Source organism: Podarcis filfolensis, assembly GCF_964270895.1.
Source record: "Podarcis filfolensis genome assembly, chromosome: 3".
Classification (NCBI taxonomy): domain Eukaryota; kingdom Metazoa; phylum Chordata; class Lepidosauria; order Squamata; family Lacertidae; genus Podarcis; species Podarcis filfolensis.
The window spans coordinates 8998481-9020145 of record NC_139606.1 but is presented as its reverse complement, the minus strand read 5'-3'; the positions used below and the strand labels follow the sequence as shown (position 1 = coordinate 9020145).

At 41.8% G+C, this 21665-nt stretch overlaps 1 protein-coding gene and 1 long non-coding RNA gene across 6 annotated transcripts in view; one reads left to right on the top strand and one right to left on the bottom strand.

Annotated features, from left to right (window-relative positions):
* CTNNA1 (catenin alpha 1) overlaps positions 1-16160 on the top strand; it is a 69231-nt gene extending 53071 nt beyond the window's left edge. For all 5 annotated transcript variants that reach the window (XM_083606436.1, XM_083606437.1, XM_083606434.1 and 2 more), the window contains exons 14-18: positions 2216-2326; positions 4454-4635; positions 7510-7615; positions 9389-9523; positions 14816-16160. In XM_083606436.1, the coding sequence (XP_083462562.1) occupies positions 2216-2326; positions 4454-4635; positions 7510-7615; positions 9389-9523; positions 14816-15103 (822 nt within the window). In that variant the 3' untranslated portion in view covers positions 15104-16160. The remainder of the gene's footprint in view (positions 1-2215; positions 2327-4453; positions 4636-7509; positions 7616-9388; positions 9524-14815) is intronic.
* Positions 15517-18929, bottom strand: LOC310759572. Its single transcript, XR_014546424.1, has 2 exons — positions 18900-18929; positions 15517-18003 (listed from the first exon to the last, which is right to left on the bottom strand). It is a non-coding gene; the product is annotated as an uncharacterized lncRNA (long non-coding RNA).
* Between the last annotated feature and the right edge of the window lie 2736 nt (positions 18930-21665).

Below are 21665 nucleotides of genomic sequence, written 5' to 3'. Positions count from 1 at the left end.
ACACACACCAGTGACAGATTTGGGTACTATGGCACCCTGTACAAGGCCACAGTACGCGCCCCCAGCCCTCACACTGCCTTCCCAAAGGTGAGTAAGGAGGCACCTGGCTTTGGGAAGGAGGTACAAGAATGCTGGCAGAGTCTTAGAACCCTTCCTGCTTCCTTCCCACAGCTGGGAAAATGCTAACTGGGCTTTGGGAAGGGAGGATTCTAGGACCCTTTCAGAGTCTCACATCTCCTTCCCAAAGCCTAGCGCTTCGCTTATGGGGCTTTGAAACAATGCCCCCCTCCTCTCGGCACCCAGTAAGTTGAGCACCACTTGCACAGCCCTAAATCCACCCCTGCGCACACACACTGGTGAAAGTAGTTTATCCAGTACGCTTCCGAGCACAATTCAAAGTGTTGATGTTGACCTTTAAAGCCCTAAATGGCGTCTCCACCCCCATCGTTCTGCCTGGACGCTGAGATCCAGCGCCAAGGGCCTTCTGGCGGTTCCCTCATTGCGAGAAGCAAAGCTACAGGGAACCAGGCAGAGGACCTTCTCGGTAGTGGCGCGTACCCTGTGGAACGCCCTCCCACCAGATGTCAAAGCAATAAACAACTACCTGACATTCAGAAGACATCTTAAGGCAGCCCTGTTCGGGGAAGTTTTTAATGTGTGACGTTTTAGTGTATTTTTGGTCTCTGTGGAAGCTGCCCAGAGTGGCTGGGGAAACCCAGCCAGATGGGCGGGGTACAAATAATAAATTATTATTATTATTATTAATTATCCAAGCAAGCTAAACTGGGAGAGTAGAGCTGTCTCTGCCTTCCTGTCTCACCTCCATCCTAATACACTAAATTGGGGGTGGCCATGTGCAGCTCCCAACATCTCTGACCATTGGTCATGCTGGCTGAATCTGAGTCCAACAATATCTGAGGTATTATGTTGGCCACCCCACCCTGAGCCCATCTATGTAGTGCATTAAGTTTCTGTCTCTGGTTAGATCATGGAAACTGCCACCATGAATCCCAGGGCTAAAGTGACATACAATTTTGTTCACGGAAATTATTTCTGTGCTGGGAAACAACTTTCATGTGATGCGTTTGCATGTCTGCTTGTTGTATATACAAGCATTAGTAAGCTATAGCGGATCGCTGCTTGGCACAACAAAGCGTCAACAACTCATAATGCTACTTCTGCCTAGGGAAGCCAAGCTAATGCATTCACTGCTGTGTTGGCCTTTACATGAGTTCATTCCACAAGCAGAATAAATGCAAAAGTTTACTGCAACATATATTGTATACTAGGTATTACTAATAAAAGTTCAAAATGGAGCAAGGGCTTCATTATCTCATTGAGTAGGAAGACAAACATTGACTTTCCTCAGTTGACAGGGAGATAAATTTAACCTAAGACGAAACTAGTATAGCTTGTTGTCAAGCCATTAATACAGTCAAACGCTTTACTACTGATGGCATCTTGATTATAACAACAGAAGGAAGAAACTGATATGAATGAAATGGTAGCTGCATTTTTCCAAACTTAGGAAACACAATATATTAACTGGGTTGACTTGTAATCCAAAGTAGTAACGCTCTGAACTCTTGGATTACCTTCAAAAATTAATACTAAATTGTGTGTGCTGCAGATAGAGCTATAATAACAAAGAGATCGTTGCATTTACTTTCACTGACTGTCATCCAGCTCCATGCTTGAGACTCAGAGCAGATTGTAAAGTAACAAAGACAAACATACAGTAGCCAGAATAAATATCAAACTTCCCAAATCTTGAGCCTGTTCTCTGAAGGCTTACATCATACTAAATGGGGAGTTTCTTATAAGTGTTGTGAATCCTATTTTAGTTGTCTTCAACAAAAAATGTGAAGGAGGCTTAATCTTGGAGTATCAGTTAATGAAGCAGGTGGGCACGATGCTCTGCAGTTTAACATGTGCATCCCAAATCAGTTGTCCGCAGTTTTTAAAATATTTATTTAAAACATTTATATTCAATCTCCCCATCAAATTATCTACAGGATGCTTTAAATGTCATAAGCCGAACATTTAGCACATGTGGTGGTGCCATTTCTAACTGCTTATCTGAAAACCACAAAATGTGAAAATTCATTCATGTTTAGTTTTAAAGCTTTTAAATTAGATGCATTCCAGAGGGAATAACCCCAGAGATGTTAGTTCACTGAATTGCTCTTGACTTTTTGTATTTTTGTTTTCCCAGACTCCTGAAGAACTGGATGATTCAGACTTTGAGACAGAAGACTTTGATGTTAGAAGCCGAACAAGCGTTCAGACTGAAGATGACCAACTTATTGCAGGCCAAAGTGCAAGAGTAAGGCAAACTGTTCCAAATCTCGCTGAACATATGCAGACCATTTGATCAAGTGGCTAGCATTCCTCTCTGCTTCTGCATTTTAGAAAAAAAAATGTGTTTCAAGGGTTAGAAGTGTATTACCTTTTTATTGTCTACCCCATAACATTGTCTTAATCTTTCTCCAACCATCTTCTTCCTTCTTTTCTGCTTTGGGGAAGGAAGTAGAATCAAAACGGAAAGAAAAGGTTGCCAATGGGGCAGTCCATATTTGATCAGAACATGACATATCCAAGTGCCCTGTTCAACTGTTCAGAAACACCCCCTCATATCACTCCCTCTGCTATCCTCATCCTTGGTTGCTTCTTCCCTCTGATGCATGTACTTGCCTCCTGCCACACTAGTTAATCCCTAGCCTTAAGATAATTTTACCCAAAGATCATGAACTCTTCTGGCCCTATCCTTTCAGTTATCCCAGTGAGTTCATAAACTATCTTGAAACCCGTGAGTCTTAGCTGTTTGTCAATCATTATGTAATCTGATAAATGGCATTTCTATTCCTGTTTTACCTCTCCTTCTGCCCCACATTTTGTAATAGAACCACAGACCTAATAGACAAGATCGTCAGATAAGAACATCTAATCTGATATCTGCATTAGAATTCCCTTTAAGTTTATTTCTTTGTTTATAGGTTATATTTACATCCTGCCTTTCCGGCAAGGTGGAATACTTGGTTCTCTCCCCCCCCCCCCACACACACACTTTATCCTCATGGCAACCCTGTAGGTTAGCCAAGGCTGAGAAATGGTGACTTAATCAAGGCCACTCCAGTAAGATATTTGGCAGAGAGGGGATTTGAACCTATATCTCCCAAGTCTGAGTCCAACATTTAACCACTGCACTACACTGACTCTTCACTAATTAGAATGTACCACTTAGGACTATTCTGTTCTGCTGCCAGCATATAAAGTGCTGCCACTTGAGACCATTATATTTGGTCTCAGCTCTCTCCCTCGTCTTTACTACAGCATTTATTTTCTCCTTATATTATGCCACCTCAACCTTTTAAGATTTCACATTCCTTTACTTTTCCTAAGATTGCATGGCTTCCAAACTACTTACTCTGAACTCTCTCCAGTTCCTCATCAGATTTCTTTTAAATGATGGATACCAAAATTGAATGTAATACTTCAATAATTGGATTAGCTTCTGTGTTGCAACCAAATAGCCCTTCATATGTATATTTTATGCTAAACGTCAAACTTGGCAACTGTCTTCCTTACAAAATTGTAGCAGACCAGAGGTAATTCTCGCCAAGCGCCATTGGTAATTTCTAAGTTTTCTTTGTATACGTGCATGCAGTGTGTTTGCACAGAACACTACCACAATAATTAAAGGAGATGCTTAAATTCAAGTGGCACTGCTCCAAAGAGGACATGCCAGTACACTACTTGAAACTGCAGGTGGGCTACTTGTTTGTGAATAAACATGCCTTTTCAAGCCAGGCACCCTGGGTTATCCTGTTGTTTCATACAGCCCAACAGTGGTCTAGCTCTGTTATAATTTGCTTTCGCTTGGTGAAATAGCCCTACAATTTTGTCTGTGTGTTTAAACTCCCAAAATCCAATCCTAGATTAATTTGGAACATCATGATCTGGTAATTACGTAGGAGGATGTGTTCTTGCTTCAAAGCTTTGCTTCTGAGCACTCTTGAACAATATTCAAGAGGTTGTTCTTGACAATAAACATAAATTTAATTTCTAGCTGTCTACCTGAAGGTAGGTGAACTCTACAGCGGTGATTCTATAATGGTGTGAACCACCTTGCTGTAAAGGCTATTGTACTCTAAAAGAGAAAAGGAGGGGAAAAGAAAGAAGGCACCCTCAGGATGTTAGCAATTTCCTCTCAGCAGGACTTCAGAAATCAGCCTTTTATCAGTGACTTTCTTTCCCAATAGTCTGTACTACTAATGGTAGATAATTCATATAGGTGCAAGATATGGATCAAGATGGAAATAAATGTTCCTCCCGTCCTTTCAGATATAATTGGATTCTGCCCCTATGAATTAGTTGGCTAGTGAAAATAACCTGAAAAGCCACCTTCCCAGTGAATGGAAGTAATTGTATGCGAAACCATTCTTCTTTCCAGGCTATCATGGCTCAACTCCCTCAGGAGCAAAAAGCAAAAATCGCTGAACAAGTTGCCAGCTTCCAGGAAGAAAAGAGTAAATTGGATGCTGAAGTGTCCAAATGGGATGATAGTGGTAATGATATCATTGTTCTGGCAAAACAGATGTGCATGATTATGATGGAAATGACAGATTTTACCAGGTAAGGATTCCTTATTGACATGCCAGCTAAATAAGCATTTTGGGGGCAACTTTATTTCATATCCTTTGTCCAACAAGGCTCTGTTAGATTTACATTAGTTCCTAAATGCTATTGACTGACCCGACTAGTATTGTCTGTTTTCAGTCTGGCTTTAGCCCTTGCTTTGGTACTGAAACTGCCTTTGTCAGCCTGCAGGGTGGTGATTAGGGGGGGGACTGATTCTTCTGGATCTCCCAGCAGCTTTTGTTAACATCAACCATGGGATCCTCTCAAGATCCTGTCCAAGTGCATAGTACTTTTCTGCTTTGGTTCTATTCGTGCCTAGGTTACCACTTCCAGGAGGTGGTGCCTGGGGGATTTCTGCTCAGTTTCACGGCCCCTTGTCTCATAGGGTTCCATCCCATCCCCCATGCCGTTTAGCATCTACACAAAGCCACTGAATGAGATCATCCAGGGGCGGATAAAACGTAGATTATGGAAGTGCTTTATCAGTGCCTGGCAATGGTAATGGGATGAGAGCCAAAAGGCTGAAGCTCAATCCAGACAAGACTGGGGTTCTGCTAGTGCATGGTTCATCTGCCCAGATCAGTTGTGGTTCACCCTGCCCTTGAGGAGGTTGCACTCTCTCCTAATGGACCAGGTTCACCATTTGAGGGCACTCCACCTGTCTTTGTATCTAGAGGTGTGTCATGAGACACTTTTTACCATCTTATATTTTTTTTAAAGATATTTATTGAAGTTTTACGAAAACATAAGTTTACAAAATGAAAAAAGATCATATAAAAAGAAAAAGATACAAAAAAAGAACATAGAAAAATACATGAAAAAGAAGAAAAAGGAATAAAAATACAAAATACAAAAGACAAATAGCTAAAAAAGAATTAAAAACAAATCCGTTTTTTGTAACTTTGAACTCATTAACTTATTTCCTTGGCCCCCTCACACCTCCCCTTTTTGTATTCCCATTTAAATAATCAAATCAGCAAATCCTTACCCTCTTTCGTTTATCTTAACTCTGTATCTTAACATATTATAACTCTATATTTTCATCCATTATCAATTCATTTTTGCATATTCTTATTAACTTTGTTGCTAATGCCACTTATTTTCAATCCAACATCATTTTAACATTCATTAATTTTACAGTGTTTCTGAAGACACTTTTTACCATCTTAGGCCAGAACTCTCTAGGGGGTGCAGAGAGAGACTGGCTTCAATGATCCAAGTCTGGGTCATTTGTATTACTGCAGTAGCTTGTATCCAATGAAGTGCTGTTAGTGCAAGCATTCCACCTTGTGCACCAATACTTCCTTTCCCTGTGTGCCTGTGCCAATTTGTTTTGGGTTCCCCCCACCAAAAAACACACACACTTCAGAGCAGATAGTTGGGAGCACGGGTAGAGTTAGAGATGGTTCTCTTGCTTGGGCAGAAGTCCTTGCACTAACAGGACAATTTCATTTGGAAACATCCCAGTGTGATGTGTATGGGCTTCTTTTAAAAACAGTGAGAAGCTTTAGTTGGTGCAGAATATAGGTACAATAATACACACTGGAACTGGGTATTCTGAATATAATATGCTTGTACCTTGCCATCTCCCCTGACTCATGTTTCTCATTTCGTGCCCAATTCAAAGAACTGGTTTTGACCTTTAAAATCCTTCTTGGCTTGAAACCTCAGTATCGGAAAGATTACCTCTTTCCTACACTTTGAAATCATTATCCATGGCCCTTCTTCTAAGTGTCCTCTACAACTGGGGAATGCCATGTGGCTTTGAGAGGGCCTTTCCGTTATTTGTCCTTTCAGTAGCAGCTGGATACCTTTTTATTGTCCCTGGCCTTTTAAACTATAATGTGGGTTTGATACTGCCTTAGCTGTGTGGATTTTTTCCCTTCTGTCCTCTTTAGAATTTTAGTGCTGCAAAGTCTCTACTCTGTTTTAATGTAGTCTTTCTGGTTTTCATTGGCTATGTTTCATTTTATTCTCTTTGATTCTGGCAAGCTATCCAGAGATCTTCTGCTGTAGGGTGCCGTATAAATTGTAGAAATAAATAATAAATGTCTGAATAACTAAAGCTCTCTCCAGCACATGCATTGCTGAACATAATTTCAAAATTATTTTGGAAATCCCACATTTTGTGAAGATTTAAATGTAACTTCCTACATTGTTTATCTGTGATGCATACATGGAGCTTCCAGGAAACTGCATAGAAATTGTGTTCAATTTGTGATCTGTAGTCTGAAAAACTGGGCCAAAATGATATTTATTTTAAAATAGAGTACAATAAATAAGGTTTCATAGTACTTAAATATTAAGCAGAGAAGGGTGTTTTGTTTTGTTTTGCATATTGCAATAATGTAATGATCTGACAATTGAAATTAGTTGACTTTTGGTTTATTTTTATTATAGGTTAATGACTGTTTTCCAAAGAGTATAGGAGTGTCCAAGAGTTTGGGCCTGCCTTGTTTGTTTTTGTTTGTTTGCAGAGATTTAGATAGGTTTGTATATATACGCATACATACATATGATCCCACCAACCTGTAAAAGATCCTCTTTTTGTGAAAGTGGTGGGCTCTGTGTTCAAGAAATGCAAACGCAGTCTCCTCCGATACTCAGAACTACCTGCACAATTCTTTGGTTCCTTCCAATATGTAGTATGATACAGAACTATGTGAAGAACCTGGTTCACAAATTTTACCTTTTTATATCTGAAACATGCATTAATAATATGAAGCAATCTTTTACAGTGTGCTACAGTGCCACATTAGTGCAGCCTAGTTGTAGTCATTCCTGTACAGCTGGAGAGAATTGAGAAAGATGTCCTTGATTTGTGTTCCCGATTCTAATAGACAACTGCTGTGCTCTCTTTTTTTGCAGAGGGAAAGGGCCACTGAAAAATACATCTGATGTGATTAGTGCAGCAAAGAAAATTGCAGAAGCTGGGTCAAGAATGGACAAGTTAGGACGGACAATTGCTGATCATGTGAGTTGGAACTGATTTTTCACAAGCTTTTAGTTTAATTTAAACAGGGGTTTTAGGTTCACAGGTACAAGAGTCCCGGAGCTAGCAGCTTGTTTTATGGTGTCTTCTGACTCAAATTATTGATTCTTTGTTCTCCTCCACTTCAGCTTTTTCATTTGTAGCTGGATCGCTAGTTTGCCCTGAGTTTTGGAGATCACTTCAAAAATTGTCATTGAGCGTAGAGTTCCCAAAAGAAAGCTGTTACTTTCCACTGCTGGTTTTTGTTTTGTTTTTCCATACATTGCTCTGCAACTACTCAGTCATTGTGGATGCTTGGACACCTTACCAAAAAAAACCAACCTCGAAAGAACTGCCTCACTGTGTGTTCCCAGCATTAGTAAATGCAGGTTAAGTTGTAATCTTTCAACTTTGTTTTTGAATAATTACTCTCGGAACACTTGCTTTATACCTCCAGTTGTACAATTTCATATTTGAGACACACATTCATTGTGAAGTTCTGCAAATTGCTCTGGCTTGGCACGGTCTGACCTTATGGAAGATGAGGAGCCTGAAGGCAAGCAGTCACACAGCACTTAACCATATGCGCTTCTAGAATGCAGTGGAATTACTACATTGCCCTTGTCTTGCATGCCACCAGCAGAGATGTCAGTATTTTGGAACTTGCATCTATCTCAAACTGTAGGACTGAAAGCAATAATAGCTTTTTCCATTTGCAGTTACAAAGTACTTTTTCTCACCATTTAGATGAATTTTCACGCATTGTGAGAACTTCATTCATTCAGTATTCCATCCCATTGTTACCTTAATTCATTCTGCTTTTTTTTTTTTTTATTCGCTTCGCAGTGTGTATATTTTGGAATTCTCAAAAGTGAAGACATATATTTTGCAGCCAGATTAGTTAAAGCAGGAAAATCTGACCTCCTGTGCAAACTAGCACAATTTTAAGCATTTTAATGCCTTACAGGTGCAAGTTCAGGATGTTGCCATTATAGATTGAAACGCAATGAATAGCTCGTGCAATTGCTCTCAACAAGCAATTATTCAAAGTACCTACTTTTGCAAACGAAGTGAACAATATACGTGATAATAATGAAACATTTAATTCTCAGCCATTCACTTTCGATTTTCCACTATGCAGTGCAGAAAGCCTAAATGTGTATTCACTAAATAGATACACTATTTATTTAAAATTAGAAGCAAAAATCTTTTGTTACATATTAGGCTATGGGATCCATGGGTTATATTTATACTGTGTGGGGAAATTCTTGGTGCTTGGTGTAATGGGTTGAGGCTGGAAACCTGAGTTCAATTCCTGCTCAGCCATGAAGCTCACCGGATAAATTCTTCACAGACTTGTGATAAAATGAGAGGAACTATAAACTGCTTCGAAGTTTTTCTACCATTAAACCATGTATGCTGCCACCTTAAGTTTTTTGTTTTAAAACAAAAGCAGAATACATTTCAAAAGAGAGAAGCCTCAATTAGGACCTACTGTGAAATCCATATACCTGTATTATTACTGTTTATAGGTCAATCAGCGTATATAGACAGGCATTTTGCCAAATCTTATTTACAAGGTGATGACTGACCTGGTGGCCGTTGATATTATCAGTCTTTGTGCAAGAGGTATTTTACAACATCAGGTTTTTGCCTAAATTAGATATTTAGGGTAGCCTGTATGTTCATTGGGGGACTGGAAACACTATTGATATGTGATACACTGATCAATTTTAATGTCTCAGAACTAAATACCAATTTTATTTCTGTCCTCAGTGCCCAGATTCTGCTTGCAAACAGGATTTGCTAGCCTATCTGCAACGTATTGCTTTATACTGCCACCAGCTAAACATCTGCAGCAAAGTGAAGGCAGAAGTTCAAAACCTGGGAGGAGAACTCGTCGTGTCTGGGGTATGTAAATTTCTGAACACTTCGGTTTTGGCTTCCTTCTACATCAACAGTTGTACAAACTTCGTTTATGTTAATTTTTTAGGATTCTGAACAAACTTTGTGTGTCTTCATTTTGTTTCTGATCTCTGAATATATAAATCTCCTTTTGGAAAGATTCCTGGAGCATCTTGGTTTTGCTCAAAAACTCATTACAATTGTTTCTGATGATCCTTACATACTTAGGTATTTCTGGTAAGTCAGAGGCCATTCTAGATACGCAAAGTATTGTGCAATTTTTCACAGTTGTGCTATACTTTTCATTCAGAGAGTAAATTTACTTTCATTCCTGTAAGATACAGGCTACATTTAAACTTCGTTCTGCAGCTATCCAGAGCTGAGACCATTCCACAGCTGCATTCTGAATAATGGTTTATTTTCTGAAAGCATCTTAGAATCTAGATCAAATCCTTTTACTTCTTTCCAAACTACCAATTCCAAGTCATTCTTTTCTGCCATCATGTATGCTTGTTTCTCAATACTTTTTACATCAAACTGCTTGTCTTTAAACCTCTCCACAAACCTATCCCATTCTGTTGTTTCTGCTTGTGCCTTGTGCTCCTCCCAGTCTACCAGTCAGCCGCTTGGGACTTCTGCTTTCAGGCTCCCCCACTTATTTCTTTTGCTGCCCCTGGAACTTCCTAGCAGAATAACCAATCAATGCTCACTCTCTTCCCCTTGGAAACCTGTAGTTTTAACCCTTTGGTCCCCAGCCTAGCTGTGTGCACATCATTTTCATCCCATCTTACCTTCCCCTTTTATCTCATTGCCACCATTGGAAACTTCTTCAGGCAGTAGTGACAGTCTTTTTCTCCTCACCTCCCCATACGTTTATATCACGCCAGGGGTCAGCAACCTTTTTCAGCCATGGGCTGGTCCACTGTCCCTCAGACCATGTGGTGGACCGGACTATATTTTGAAGGGGAAAAATGAACAAATTCCTATGCCCCACAAATAACCCAGAGATGCATTTTAAGTAAAAGGACACATTCTACTCATGTAAAAACATGCTGATTCCCGGACCGTCCGTGGGCCGGATTGAGAAGGCGATTGGGCTGCATCTGGCCCCTGGGCCTTAGGTTGCCTACCCCTGTATTATGCTGTAAAGCGCTTTGTATATTGATGGTGCTAAATCACTATCAGCATTTTCTCACACTTTTGTTATAAGCACTGTAGTCTCTTCCACTTCCCCCTTCACTCTGCAAAACTGGAGCAGTTTTATAGCACTTAAAAAAATTTCATTGGGCAAGTGCATTTGTGGTTGTGTGCATGCACTGAAGTATAAATGTTTGTACCCAAATGTAAGACTGCATGCTCCCCTACAGCAGTGCAGTTCCCCTGTCCAGTACTATGCTGACATCTTCAAGGGTTTACATTTAAGGAGTAAGTTTTTCCAGCACAAGAATGCTATCCCACTGTATCAGGGCTCCCCATTTATCCATAAAAATTTTATGCATTAAACAGTGATTGTGATAGAGATACCTTAGTGGTGGTCGGAACATGGTTCTTATTGCTCCACAAAACTAGTACATCCTCAGCTTCTTTTATCTGATCATCAAAAGGCTTGTTCTTAGCTACACATTGTGTTTAGACAATTACTTTCACAGAAGGGAATTCACACTATAAGATACGGGAGAAATGAAAGGTTCAGATCCTAAATCTTGCTTGAAGAAGAAGAAGAAAACAAGCGAATTCCGCCTTTGAGAATAATGGCAAACTAAAGCAGAAACATATAGTAGTGTTGGCAGCAGCACCTTCACGCAGAGTACATTTGGTGTAGCAATAGGCTCCTAGCAGATCTGTCACAACCAGGGGAATAGTGGATGAGCACTGCAGAAAACACAACATGTATTGCTGTGGTATTCTGCATGTGAGGGCACTCTTTGGCAAGGCTCTCGGCATGGGAGAAAGACATAGCTGTTACCCCGACAGCCCGCTAACATGTTCCCTGGGGTTTTACTGAGACTATAAAATGCCTGTGTGACTTACATGGTCTTCTGCCATAAATAATTGTCTATCTCCAAGCTAGACTCGGTAGAATGTAGTTTAATACACACTGAAAAAGAAAAGTGCATACACCGTGTAGGTATCCCTTTCCCTATCAGCCAGTTGGACAATGACCTAGTTTGTTACAGCACTTGCCTTCCCATTAAGTGTTTGTTTGTGATGTATAAATACAACATTTTGGAATCTGGGAAATAAAAAATAAAAGTTAAAATCGGCAAAAGGAGTCAGCAATCCCATGTCACTTGTTTATGCTGTTCTTGGTCAGAAGGATTTTGTTAAATGCAGGGCATACAGGAATGGTTATTCTCCACTGATATGCAGAATCTGAGAAATGGCTGCAATGGATCCTAACCCAGATTCTCTTTGTAAATGTCTACATTATCTGTGCTGCTGTAGAAATCATAAAAATGAAACAGCAGTCTTGATCTGTTAATTAAGAGGCCTAAATCAGTTAAAGGTCCCTCAAAATAAGCAGTTAATCTTTTTGCAGCTTCCCTCATGGAGTCTTTAAATTCTGAATTCAAACAATCTGTGCCACCCTACCTGTTGCCACCTTCTGTCAATCTGCATGTCCTTTTTGACAGTGCAGTGATGTGATCCTTCACCGATGTTAATATGATACATTTCAGTGCCAGCAGATAGTGGTCACTATGCAGTGCTTCACAGTGGACACATCAGCTATTGGCACAAAGTGATGGGACACAACAGAATGCTGGCAGAAATTGTGCAGTGCAATTGTGTGCTTACGATTCCATATTTTATCAGTTTGTTAAAATATGTTGACTTAGTAGAGTAGATATCACAATCCAAATTGACACATACAAGAGCTGGCTTATCCTTCATTGGTGTGGTTTTGTATTTCAAAAATTCTCCACAGGTTGTTTTTTTTCCTTCAACCTGGCTTAGTTAAATTTTCCTTACTGTCCATCTCATTCAGCATGTCCCTCATGATTAGGAATAGGCCATGGAGCCCTCCAATTGAAAGCCCTATCTCAAAATACATAGACAGCTGCTAGCAGCAGCAGAATAACCTTCACAGTCTAGACCAGTGGTTTTCAACCAGTGGACCGTGGCACCCTAGAGTGCCTTGAATGATGGTAAGGGGTGCCGCGGGCAACACTGGCCTCTGTCCCTCTTTCCTTCCCTCCCTTCTCTGATGCTCTCTTATATCTCTGCCCCCCAACGGCTTGCACAGCTGTTGGTTGCAGCAGCCCTGGCTACAAGCTCACTAGGAGAATGGTGCCTCTGGGGCTGGTCAGGGAGTGCTGGTTGCCAGGAGCTGAGGCAGCCTCAAGAGTAAGCAGGCCAGGGAGTTCAGCCAGCCAGTCCACCAGCCCTTGCTGTTGGGAATGGACAGGCAAGTACTAGGGTGAGGAAGCAGCTCTTTGGGGCAGGGGGCAGCAGCAGCGAGACCAGGGGCGGCAGCAGCAGTTGCCTGGAGGACTCCCAAGGAGAGGAGGCAGAGGAAACACTCCTCAAGGGAGGGTGTTTGAAAAAGAGTGGGAGGCTGCCAGTTCTGCAGGCAAGGGGTGACATAACTGGACTCCTGAGCCCCACAGGGGTGCCGCAGAAAGAATGGTCAAGGGAGCCGTGGAATCAAAAGTTGAAATCCTCTAGTCTAGACCATATAGTATAAGCAGAGACAGAACAGAGAAGAAGCCCTGTGGAACAATAGCTCTAGGTTCACTGATATGTCAACAAATCAATTTCCAGAGAGGTGGAGTGGAACGAGATCTTGCCCTCCTCTGTTGCTGCTAAAAAATTTGATTTATAGCCGATGGGCTCAGAGCAGGTAGCAGTTACCACATGAGACAAGTTTTCAGGTGACCTGTTAGCATGAGCATCATTTATACTGAGCCAGCCACACCCTCCTGCTCTTCTCTTCTAGTCTACAGAAGCTTACGTCCTGATAAATGTTATTTTTTTGAAATGCCAATGACGGTTTTTGCTGCAACAGGCCAAAACACTGCTATACCTTTGGAAATCCCTTCCTAACTGCTTTTTCTCTTAAGTAATTGCTAAACTGAGGGCTTATTTAAATAAGCTCATTTAACTAAATTTTCTCCAATCACCATTTGACTATTAAGTATTGTACTTTTGCACAATGGTCCTGTTAAAAGAAACACTCCGGGTTTTTTTCGTGAAGCGCTGGAGACTCCTTGGATAGTCCAAGATTATGTCTGCAGCGCTAAGGCATGTACGTGTTGATAATTTTTTAAAAAATATATGTGCTCCTCTTCCTTTGTTTACCTGCATATGAAAACCCAAGGTTTTCACCCAGAAGCTTGGCGTGTAAGGAATAATTCCTTAAACCTACACAGGCAAAAGCAGAATACTGAAGTTATTTCAATTTAGCATGAAGACTTTTAATACTTCATGCCATGCCAGCAATCAGGGCAAGCTTTAATCTTACAAGAGTGCTTCTGTTTTGAAAGTGATAAGGATCTGTGTTTCATGATTGTGTATCCAGCCATCAGATGACTGGGGAATCTTGACTGGCTGTATGCAGTGATTGAGTTCATATTATTCAAGAGCTATGGACATGCGTTCCTTGGATAGCAGCCCTTGTCTCCACCTCCACCCGCCCAATGCCAGATAGAAAACCTCTTTTGAAAATTAAGGGGACTTCCAAAAGTAGTCTGATTGGATGCAGGGTTCCGATTCTGACATTTTTGCTTTGAGTGCAGCTAAAGAAGCCCTTTGAATCCTGCCCACTGCTTTCCTTCTTTAAAGGTAAAGGGACCCCTGACCATTAGGTCCAGTCGTGACCGACTCTGGGGTTGCGGCGCTCATCTCGCTTTATTGGCCGAGGGAGCCGGCGTACAGCTTCCGGGTCATGTGGCCAGCATGACTAAACCGCTTCTGGCAAACCAGAGCAGCGCACGGAAACACTGTTTACCTTCCCGCCGGGGCGGTACCTTTTTATCTACTTGCACTTTGACGTGCTTTCCAACTGCTAGGTTGCAGGGATTCAAACCGCCGACCTTCTGATCGGCAAGTCCTAGGCTCTGTGGTTTAACCCACAGCACCACCCGCATCCCCGCTTTCCTTCTTTATTCTCCTCCAATTCTTCTAAAGCAAGCACCATGTTCAGTTTCGACAGGAAACCTCTATGGTAAAGGAATCTAACGTATGTAAAGAGACAATTTAAATGGTTATTCGAAGCATCTTCCGTTCTGCCTTTCCTAAAATGCTGCACAATGAGCGCTGTCTGAAACTAAAGGGACTTTCTTGCTGACCTGCTTTTAGGTGGACAGTGCCATGTCGCTGATTCAAGCTGCCAAGAACCTGATGAATGCTGTGGTGCAAACAGTGAAGGCCTCCTACGTGGCGTCCACAAAATACCAGAAGTCTCAAGGGATGGCTTCTCTGAACCTGCCAGCCGTGTCCTGGAAAATGAAAGCCCCAGAGAAGAAACCACTCGTCAAGCGAGAGAAACAGGACGAAACGCAGACCAAAATCAAGCGCGCCTCCCAGAAAAAGCACGTCAACCCAGTGCAAGCGCTCAGTGAATTCAAGGCAATGGAGAGCATTTAAACAGAGGGAGTAGTATTTCTGGATTGCATTCCTACTATCAGATTTCCCCTCCCCCCAAATATTCTATGGATTATGTTAGAATTCATTTACACAATATTTTTTGATAAAATCACTTAGACTAAAAGGAGGTAAGCAAGATATATGAAGCATGAAAATACATCTTTAAATCTGAGAACATGGTTAATTTTAGTATGAAAATGCTGTTTAGAATTCTGTGGCATTTCCCCCCCTAGCTTTTTAAAATAATAAATCCTGCTTTTAAATCTATTCTGTAACCAAAGTTGAATTTACTGTAACATTAATCCTTCACATAGCTGGATCATGTAATTCCTTTAGAAGAAATGTGAGCCTTCTCAACTTGGAAGTAGAATGGAACCTGTACTTTTATCAAAATTATATTATGCTTTGGGTGGATAGAGAGTATAAGTTTGGTATGTTGAAATAATTGATAAAATGGAAAACGCTAGTTGCTGCTTAAAACACTAAGACAACCGTAGAAAATGATTTTGAAAAAGTAATATACTATAGCATTCTTTTCTAATTTAAGCAGGTTTTGACTCCTTTATATGAAACGGAACACTTTGATTCATTTGTTCTGAATTGCTGGGTTGAAGGTTACCTTTCAGCGTGTGCATTTTGTGAAGACTTTCCTCGGAACCCATAGGGGAGCTAAAATTACTTAGTGTGCAATGAGAAGTGCATCACAAGGAAAATTTTTAATACTTTTTCTTAAGATGGTGAAAACGTTAAGCCTTACTTACACATAACTGATGTACTTTGCTGGAGGGGACTCTAATAAGTGGCTTGTTCCAGCCACTGTTGTAAATGTTGCATGTTTCCCTCGGCATTCAGATGCAAATCTATCATTGTGTTCTTCTCATAATTGCTATGCATCCTGCCCTGGGCTTTTTAAAAACCTAGCAAATAGCATTGCATTCAGACTGCGATTCAGGCATTGTTTGTCATACTGGGAGCCTCATGGTATAATTTTGCTCTTTAAAATTTTTATGGATTTCTGTTTTTATACCTTTTCCAATAAAGTCCAGTATAAAAACCAGTTGTAAGGGTCAGAGCTTTCTTTGCAGTTCATAAAACACTCCTAATTCCGTAATGAAGTGGCTGGGCTATGCAACTAATTAGTGGCAATTTAAAGGGCTAGTCATTGGTGACTAACACATGAATCACTTGTTCACTTTAGTTTAAATGTACATAATGGAGGGTCTGCTATAGTTTCATTGCACCATGGGCAAAATTACTATGCTCTTATGGTGACTCATACCGTGTGCTGGGGGGGGGGGGAAGGTACTCAAGAGTTAAATCAGCTGAATTTTTGGCATGTTATTGAAGCACTTGTTCCAAAGATTATCCGCTCGTGCTTTTGTTTGACTCTTTGCAACTACTCAGTTCACACACCAGATTTAATCATAGTTGAGGGTTTACCATGAATGCACAGGTGGCTCTCACTTTACTCCAACCCTAGTGCTAGCGGGAGCAGCAACCGCAACCCTGGCTTCACGGTAAATGCCTTAATTTATGGCTTACTCTGAGATGCAGATGCCGCTAATAAGTCCTTAAACCAAACATACACAATTAAGATATATAGTAAATATGAAAGACCTTAATACCAAATGTGTCCCAGTAGCTGTATTGCCCCCATAGTTAGATAGGAAGATATTGAGATAGCAAGAAGTTGCAAAGCCACAGTGTTTATTAGAGGATTCTGATGCAAAACCAATGAATCAAAATTGCATGCTCTATAATACACGTGAAAAGAACCGGCTGGGTGTCCGAGAGAGCCTTCTAGTCACCCAGAGAGGTTAAAATGAAGGCAAGATATATTTTAGTGTGTCATCCCCTCCAGGCTGATACGGCACCAGAATCTTCTTAGAGGCTGGTAATTAACTTTCCCAATGATTGGGGAAGGTCACTGTATGATGAGACATTAGGATTGAATGGAGCCCATTAAAGTTACAAGTTTGAACTAGGACTCTGTTTACCACTTATTCCATTTTAATGTAAAATGTGGTTTTGAAATGAAGCGTTATTGTTTGTACAGAGATACATCTATAAGGGGAAGTATCTCAGGTCAGCAATAACCACAACAAACAAAGAGCAGGGTTGAAATAATCCGGAAACAGTGGAATAGAAACTGTATATACCACTAATAACATTGCAACAAAAATTCTGCACTTGTATGCTGTCCGGAAAGACAGAGGAAATAATAAGTAAACCCTTAACAGATAAACCTTTTCATATGGATTGTGTTGTTTAAAATTCCTGCATTACATCCATAACACTGCTTTTTAATACTATCTCCAAGAGATGTCTTGCCCTGCTTTTATTTTTGGTCATATTTTCTTGGAAGTGAATTCATTTCATATTTCCTCTCCTGGAAGTGTTGCCTACCTGACCCTCCTAGAGGTAACTTTCCTAGCCTTCATGTGCTCTCACTGTAACCTTCGTGTGAATTTATTCCTCATTTATCACAACTGCCACATGATCTGTCCAGCTCACAAAGCTTGACTGTGCTATAAACAAAGCACACCTTTTCTTCTTAATCTCTGGTTTGGAATATAAAATTAGGTTCTGTGCATAAGCAGTCTGTGGGTTTTCAGCTGACCTTCATAATTTGACATTTTTCTAGACACTAACTACAGCTAAGCTGTGTTGTACAAAATACCCCAAAGGCTAACAATGAAGGTCAGAGCTTACCAAAACTTGGCCAAACAAGTTCTGGTATTGAACAGCTTCCTTGCCCTGTTCAGGAGCTTTGAACAGTGTCTTATGTCAATAACGTGGACTGCAGTGGACCAAGTAGGTGAGTTTGTAAAATCTTTATTAAACAAAACCAGCTTTTAACGAGAAAGGTGCCCCAAGCCCTGTGGAGCTTGTTAGGAAACCTTAAATATAAATATATATAAATAAATAATTTATTATTTGTGCCCTGCCCATCTGGCTGGGTTTCCCCATCCACTCTGGGTGGCTTCCATAGAAACCAAAAATACACTAAAATATTACACATTAAAAACTTCCCTGAACAGGGCTGCCTTAAGATGTCTTCTGAATGTCAGGTAGTTGTTTATCGCTTTGGCATCTGATGGGAGGGCGTTCCACAGGGCGGGCGCCACTACCGAGAAGGCCCTCTGTCCGGTTCCCTGTAGCTTTGCTTCTCGCAATGAGGGAACCGCCAGAAGGCCCTCGGCGCTGGACCTCAGTGTCCGGGCTGAACGATGGGGGTGGAGACGCTCCTTCAGGTATACTGGACCGAGGCCATTTAGGGCTTTAAAGGTCAACACTAGCACTTTGAATTGTGCTCGGAAACGTACTGGGAGCTAATGTAGGTCTTTCAAGACCGGTGTTATGTGGTCTCGGCAGCCGCCCCCAGTCACCAGTCTAGCTGCCGCTTTCTGGATTAGTTGTAGTTTCCGAGTCACCTTCAAAGGTAGCCCCACGTAGAGCGCATTGCAGTAGTCCAAGCAGGAGATAACTAGAGCATGCGCTACTCTGGCGAGACAGTCCGCGGGCAGGTAGGGTCTCAGCCTGCGTACCAGATGGAGTTGGTAGACAGCTGCCCTGGATACAGAATTGACCTGCGCCTGCATGGACAGCTGTGAGTCCAAAATGACTCCCAGGCTGCACACCTGGTACTTCAGGGGCACAGTTACTCTATTCAGGACCAGGGAGTCCTCCACACCAGTCCACCCCCTGTACCCCAAAAACAGTACTTCTGTCTTGTCAGGATTCAACTTCAATCCATTAGCCGCCATCCATCCTTAAGACTAGCTTGTTAGGAAACCTTAAGACCATGGGACAAAAGATGCTGGAGGGTACCAAATAAACCAGATATATACCGTATTTTTCCATAAGACGCACTTTTTTCCTCCTAACAAGTAAGAGGAAATGTCTGTGCATCTTATGGAGTGAATGCGTGGTCCCTGGAGCTGAATTGCCCAGGGGGACGAAAAACAGATCGTACTTTTTTTTTTTTTTTTTGAAAGTGGGAAGGTGGTGTGGAAACAAAGCCACTGAGCAGCTGATCGGCAAGCAATCAGGAGGGAGATAAGGTTGCGGGTAAAGGAGGCTGCCTGGGGGGGGGGGAGGTAAAGACAGTGAACTTGCAAGGAGAGGAGACAGGAATACTAAAACAAGCAATGCGGAGAGAAATTAGAAGAAAAGGAGCAAAAAACTGTTCCAGCTAAGGAAAAGACGCTAAGCCAAACAAGAGGGAAGGGGGTGTTGAAACGAAGCCGCTGAGCAGCTGATTGGCAAGCAATCAGGAGGGAGTTAAGGGACGCTAGCGATAAAGGAGGCTGCCTGGGAGGGGGGAGGTAAAAGCATATAGACCCTCAGGATTTTTGCATTGGGTCACCCCAAATTCACCATCAGATCACATAGCCTGTCCATGGCCATAGCCTGCACCCAAAAAAACACACATCCACTGTTTCATGGGGTGCAAAAACATGGTTACAAAGCATGGATCCACATGGATTCTCAGGATTTTTGCATTGGGCTACCCCAAACTCACCATCAAATCACATGTCTGTGGCCACAGCATGAACCACAAAAATCATACATCCACTGTTTCGTTCAGAATATTTTTTTCTTGTTTTCCTCCTCTAAAAACGGTGCGTCTTATGGAGCCAAAAATACGGTAGTATTCAGATAAGACTGCCTATCTTCAGTTTCTTCTTCTTCAGCTTCAGCCTCCTTAGATTTTCTGTAATCTGCCTCTCATCCAGGACGGGATACAGTTCATAAGTCTACACCTAGAAATCTCTCCAGGAAAACTTTCTGAAACCATGAATACCACTTCTCAAAGAAAAAGATATTCCCCCTGGAGTTTGATAAGCATTCACCTTTAGCTTCTCTACCTGTTCAATGCATATGTGAAGATAGATGACAAGTTTTGGTGGTGCCAAAAGCATGGAGCCATCCAAATCAGTTTTCATCCCACTCCTGCTGCCCTTGACAGATGGGACAGCAAAGCCCTTTGCATGAGCAGTGGGATTGAAAAGAGTGAGAATTTATATCTTGTTTTTCCCATGCAGCACAAATCCTGCAGTTTCAGTACCTAATGACAAGGGGAGGGGAGCGTGTCCCTGATAAAGGTCAGTTTTTTATACTTTATGGGGAGGGGTTAAGAGCAACCACGCAAAGAAGTTACATAAAAACCTAAGAACTGTAAGTGAGAAGCAGAAAACTTAGTACTTGGTTGGTTGGTTCATTGCATTATCAAAATGTCCTTGAAGCATCCACATCTAATAAATAGATAAAAAGTAAATAAAACAACACACCATCAAATACATCATCCTGGGGCAAGCGACTTGTTCTGTCCACAATATGCAACATTTGCTGTATTATTAAGCATGTATGCCCATCGCTGCAACTTGTCTTCAACTGCTTTGAAATTTGCATGTGCCAGATCAGGATTGGGGTCTTGAATGAACCCAATTCACCATATTTCAATTACTCTCAAATGTTGCCAAATTTATGCTTATGGGGGCTGATCTAGCGTGTTCCTCTGCTACTTTCTGCAAAGCCAGTTTACCCTTCCTCTTGAAACGCATGTCTAAACCACTCCATTCTTCAAGCCAGCCGGAGAGTGTGAGCTAGCTGTGGATGATTGTGCCTCGGGGGGCTTCAGAGTCAACGATGTAGTAAAAATCGGGAGGCAACAAGAGGGGAGGAAAGCGCAGCCACCGTTTTGCAAAGGCGTGCAAGACAGCTAGAACTACCCAGGCTTGCAGGGGGGAAAGGGAAAGGGGGACAAAGAGTGCAGCACGTTTTACAGCCACAGGACCCTGGATGAAATGCAGTTATGCAGCTGCATAAATGGCCATGCAATTTCCCTCCTGGCAATACAGTACATCAGTGTTCAGAATGTACTTTTTATTTCTAAGTGTTCCACGTGAAGAAAAGTGAGAGCTAGGAAAAGAACATAGGAACAAGAATGTAATGTTAGAGATTAGGAAGATTAGCACCTACCCAATACTTCAGTTTTCTGCTTTCCCCACCCTAGTCCACCCCACGCACAAAAAATCATTGGGGTGCTCCATTCCTTTCCTTTTCTACAAAAAGTAGCAGCACATGTGGTTCTAGATTTGCTTTCTTCCCTAGGGCTTGTGGCAAACTGAGCCATGAAATCATGGGTGTCTGCATTTACCTACATCTGGTAGCCAATAAGGGTGTGGGATCCTGAGATCCAGACCAATGAATACCATATTTTTCGCTCTATAAGACGCACTTTTCCCCTCCTAAAAAGTAAGGGGAAATGTGTGTGCGTCTTATGGAGTGAATGCAGGCTCCATGGCTTCGCGTTGCTTTCGCTGAAGCCTGGAGAGCGAGAGGGGTCGGTGTGCACTGACCCCTCTTGCTCTCCTGGCTTCGCTTCGCTAGGGAGGCACTGCGCAGCTTTCCCTCTCTGCACAGCGCCCCTTCAGTGAAGCGGGAGGAGAAATGGAAGGGCCTCTGCTTCTCCTGCCACTTCACTGAAGGGGCGCTGCGCAGAAAGGGAGAGAATTTATTTTTTCTTGTTCTCCCCCTCAAAAACTAGGTGCGTCTT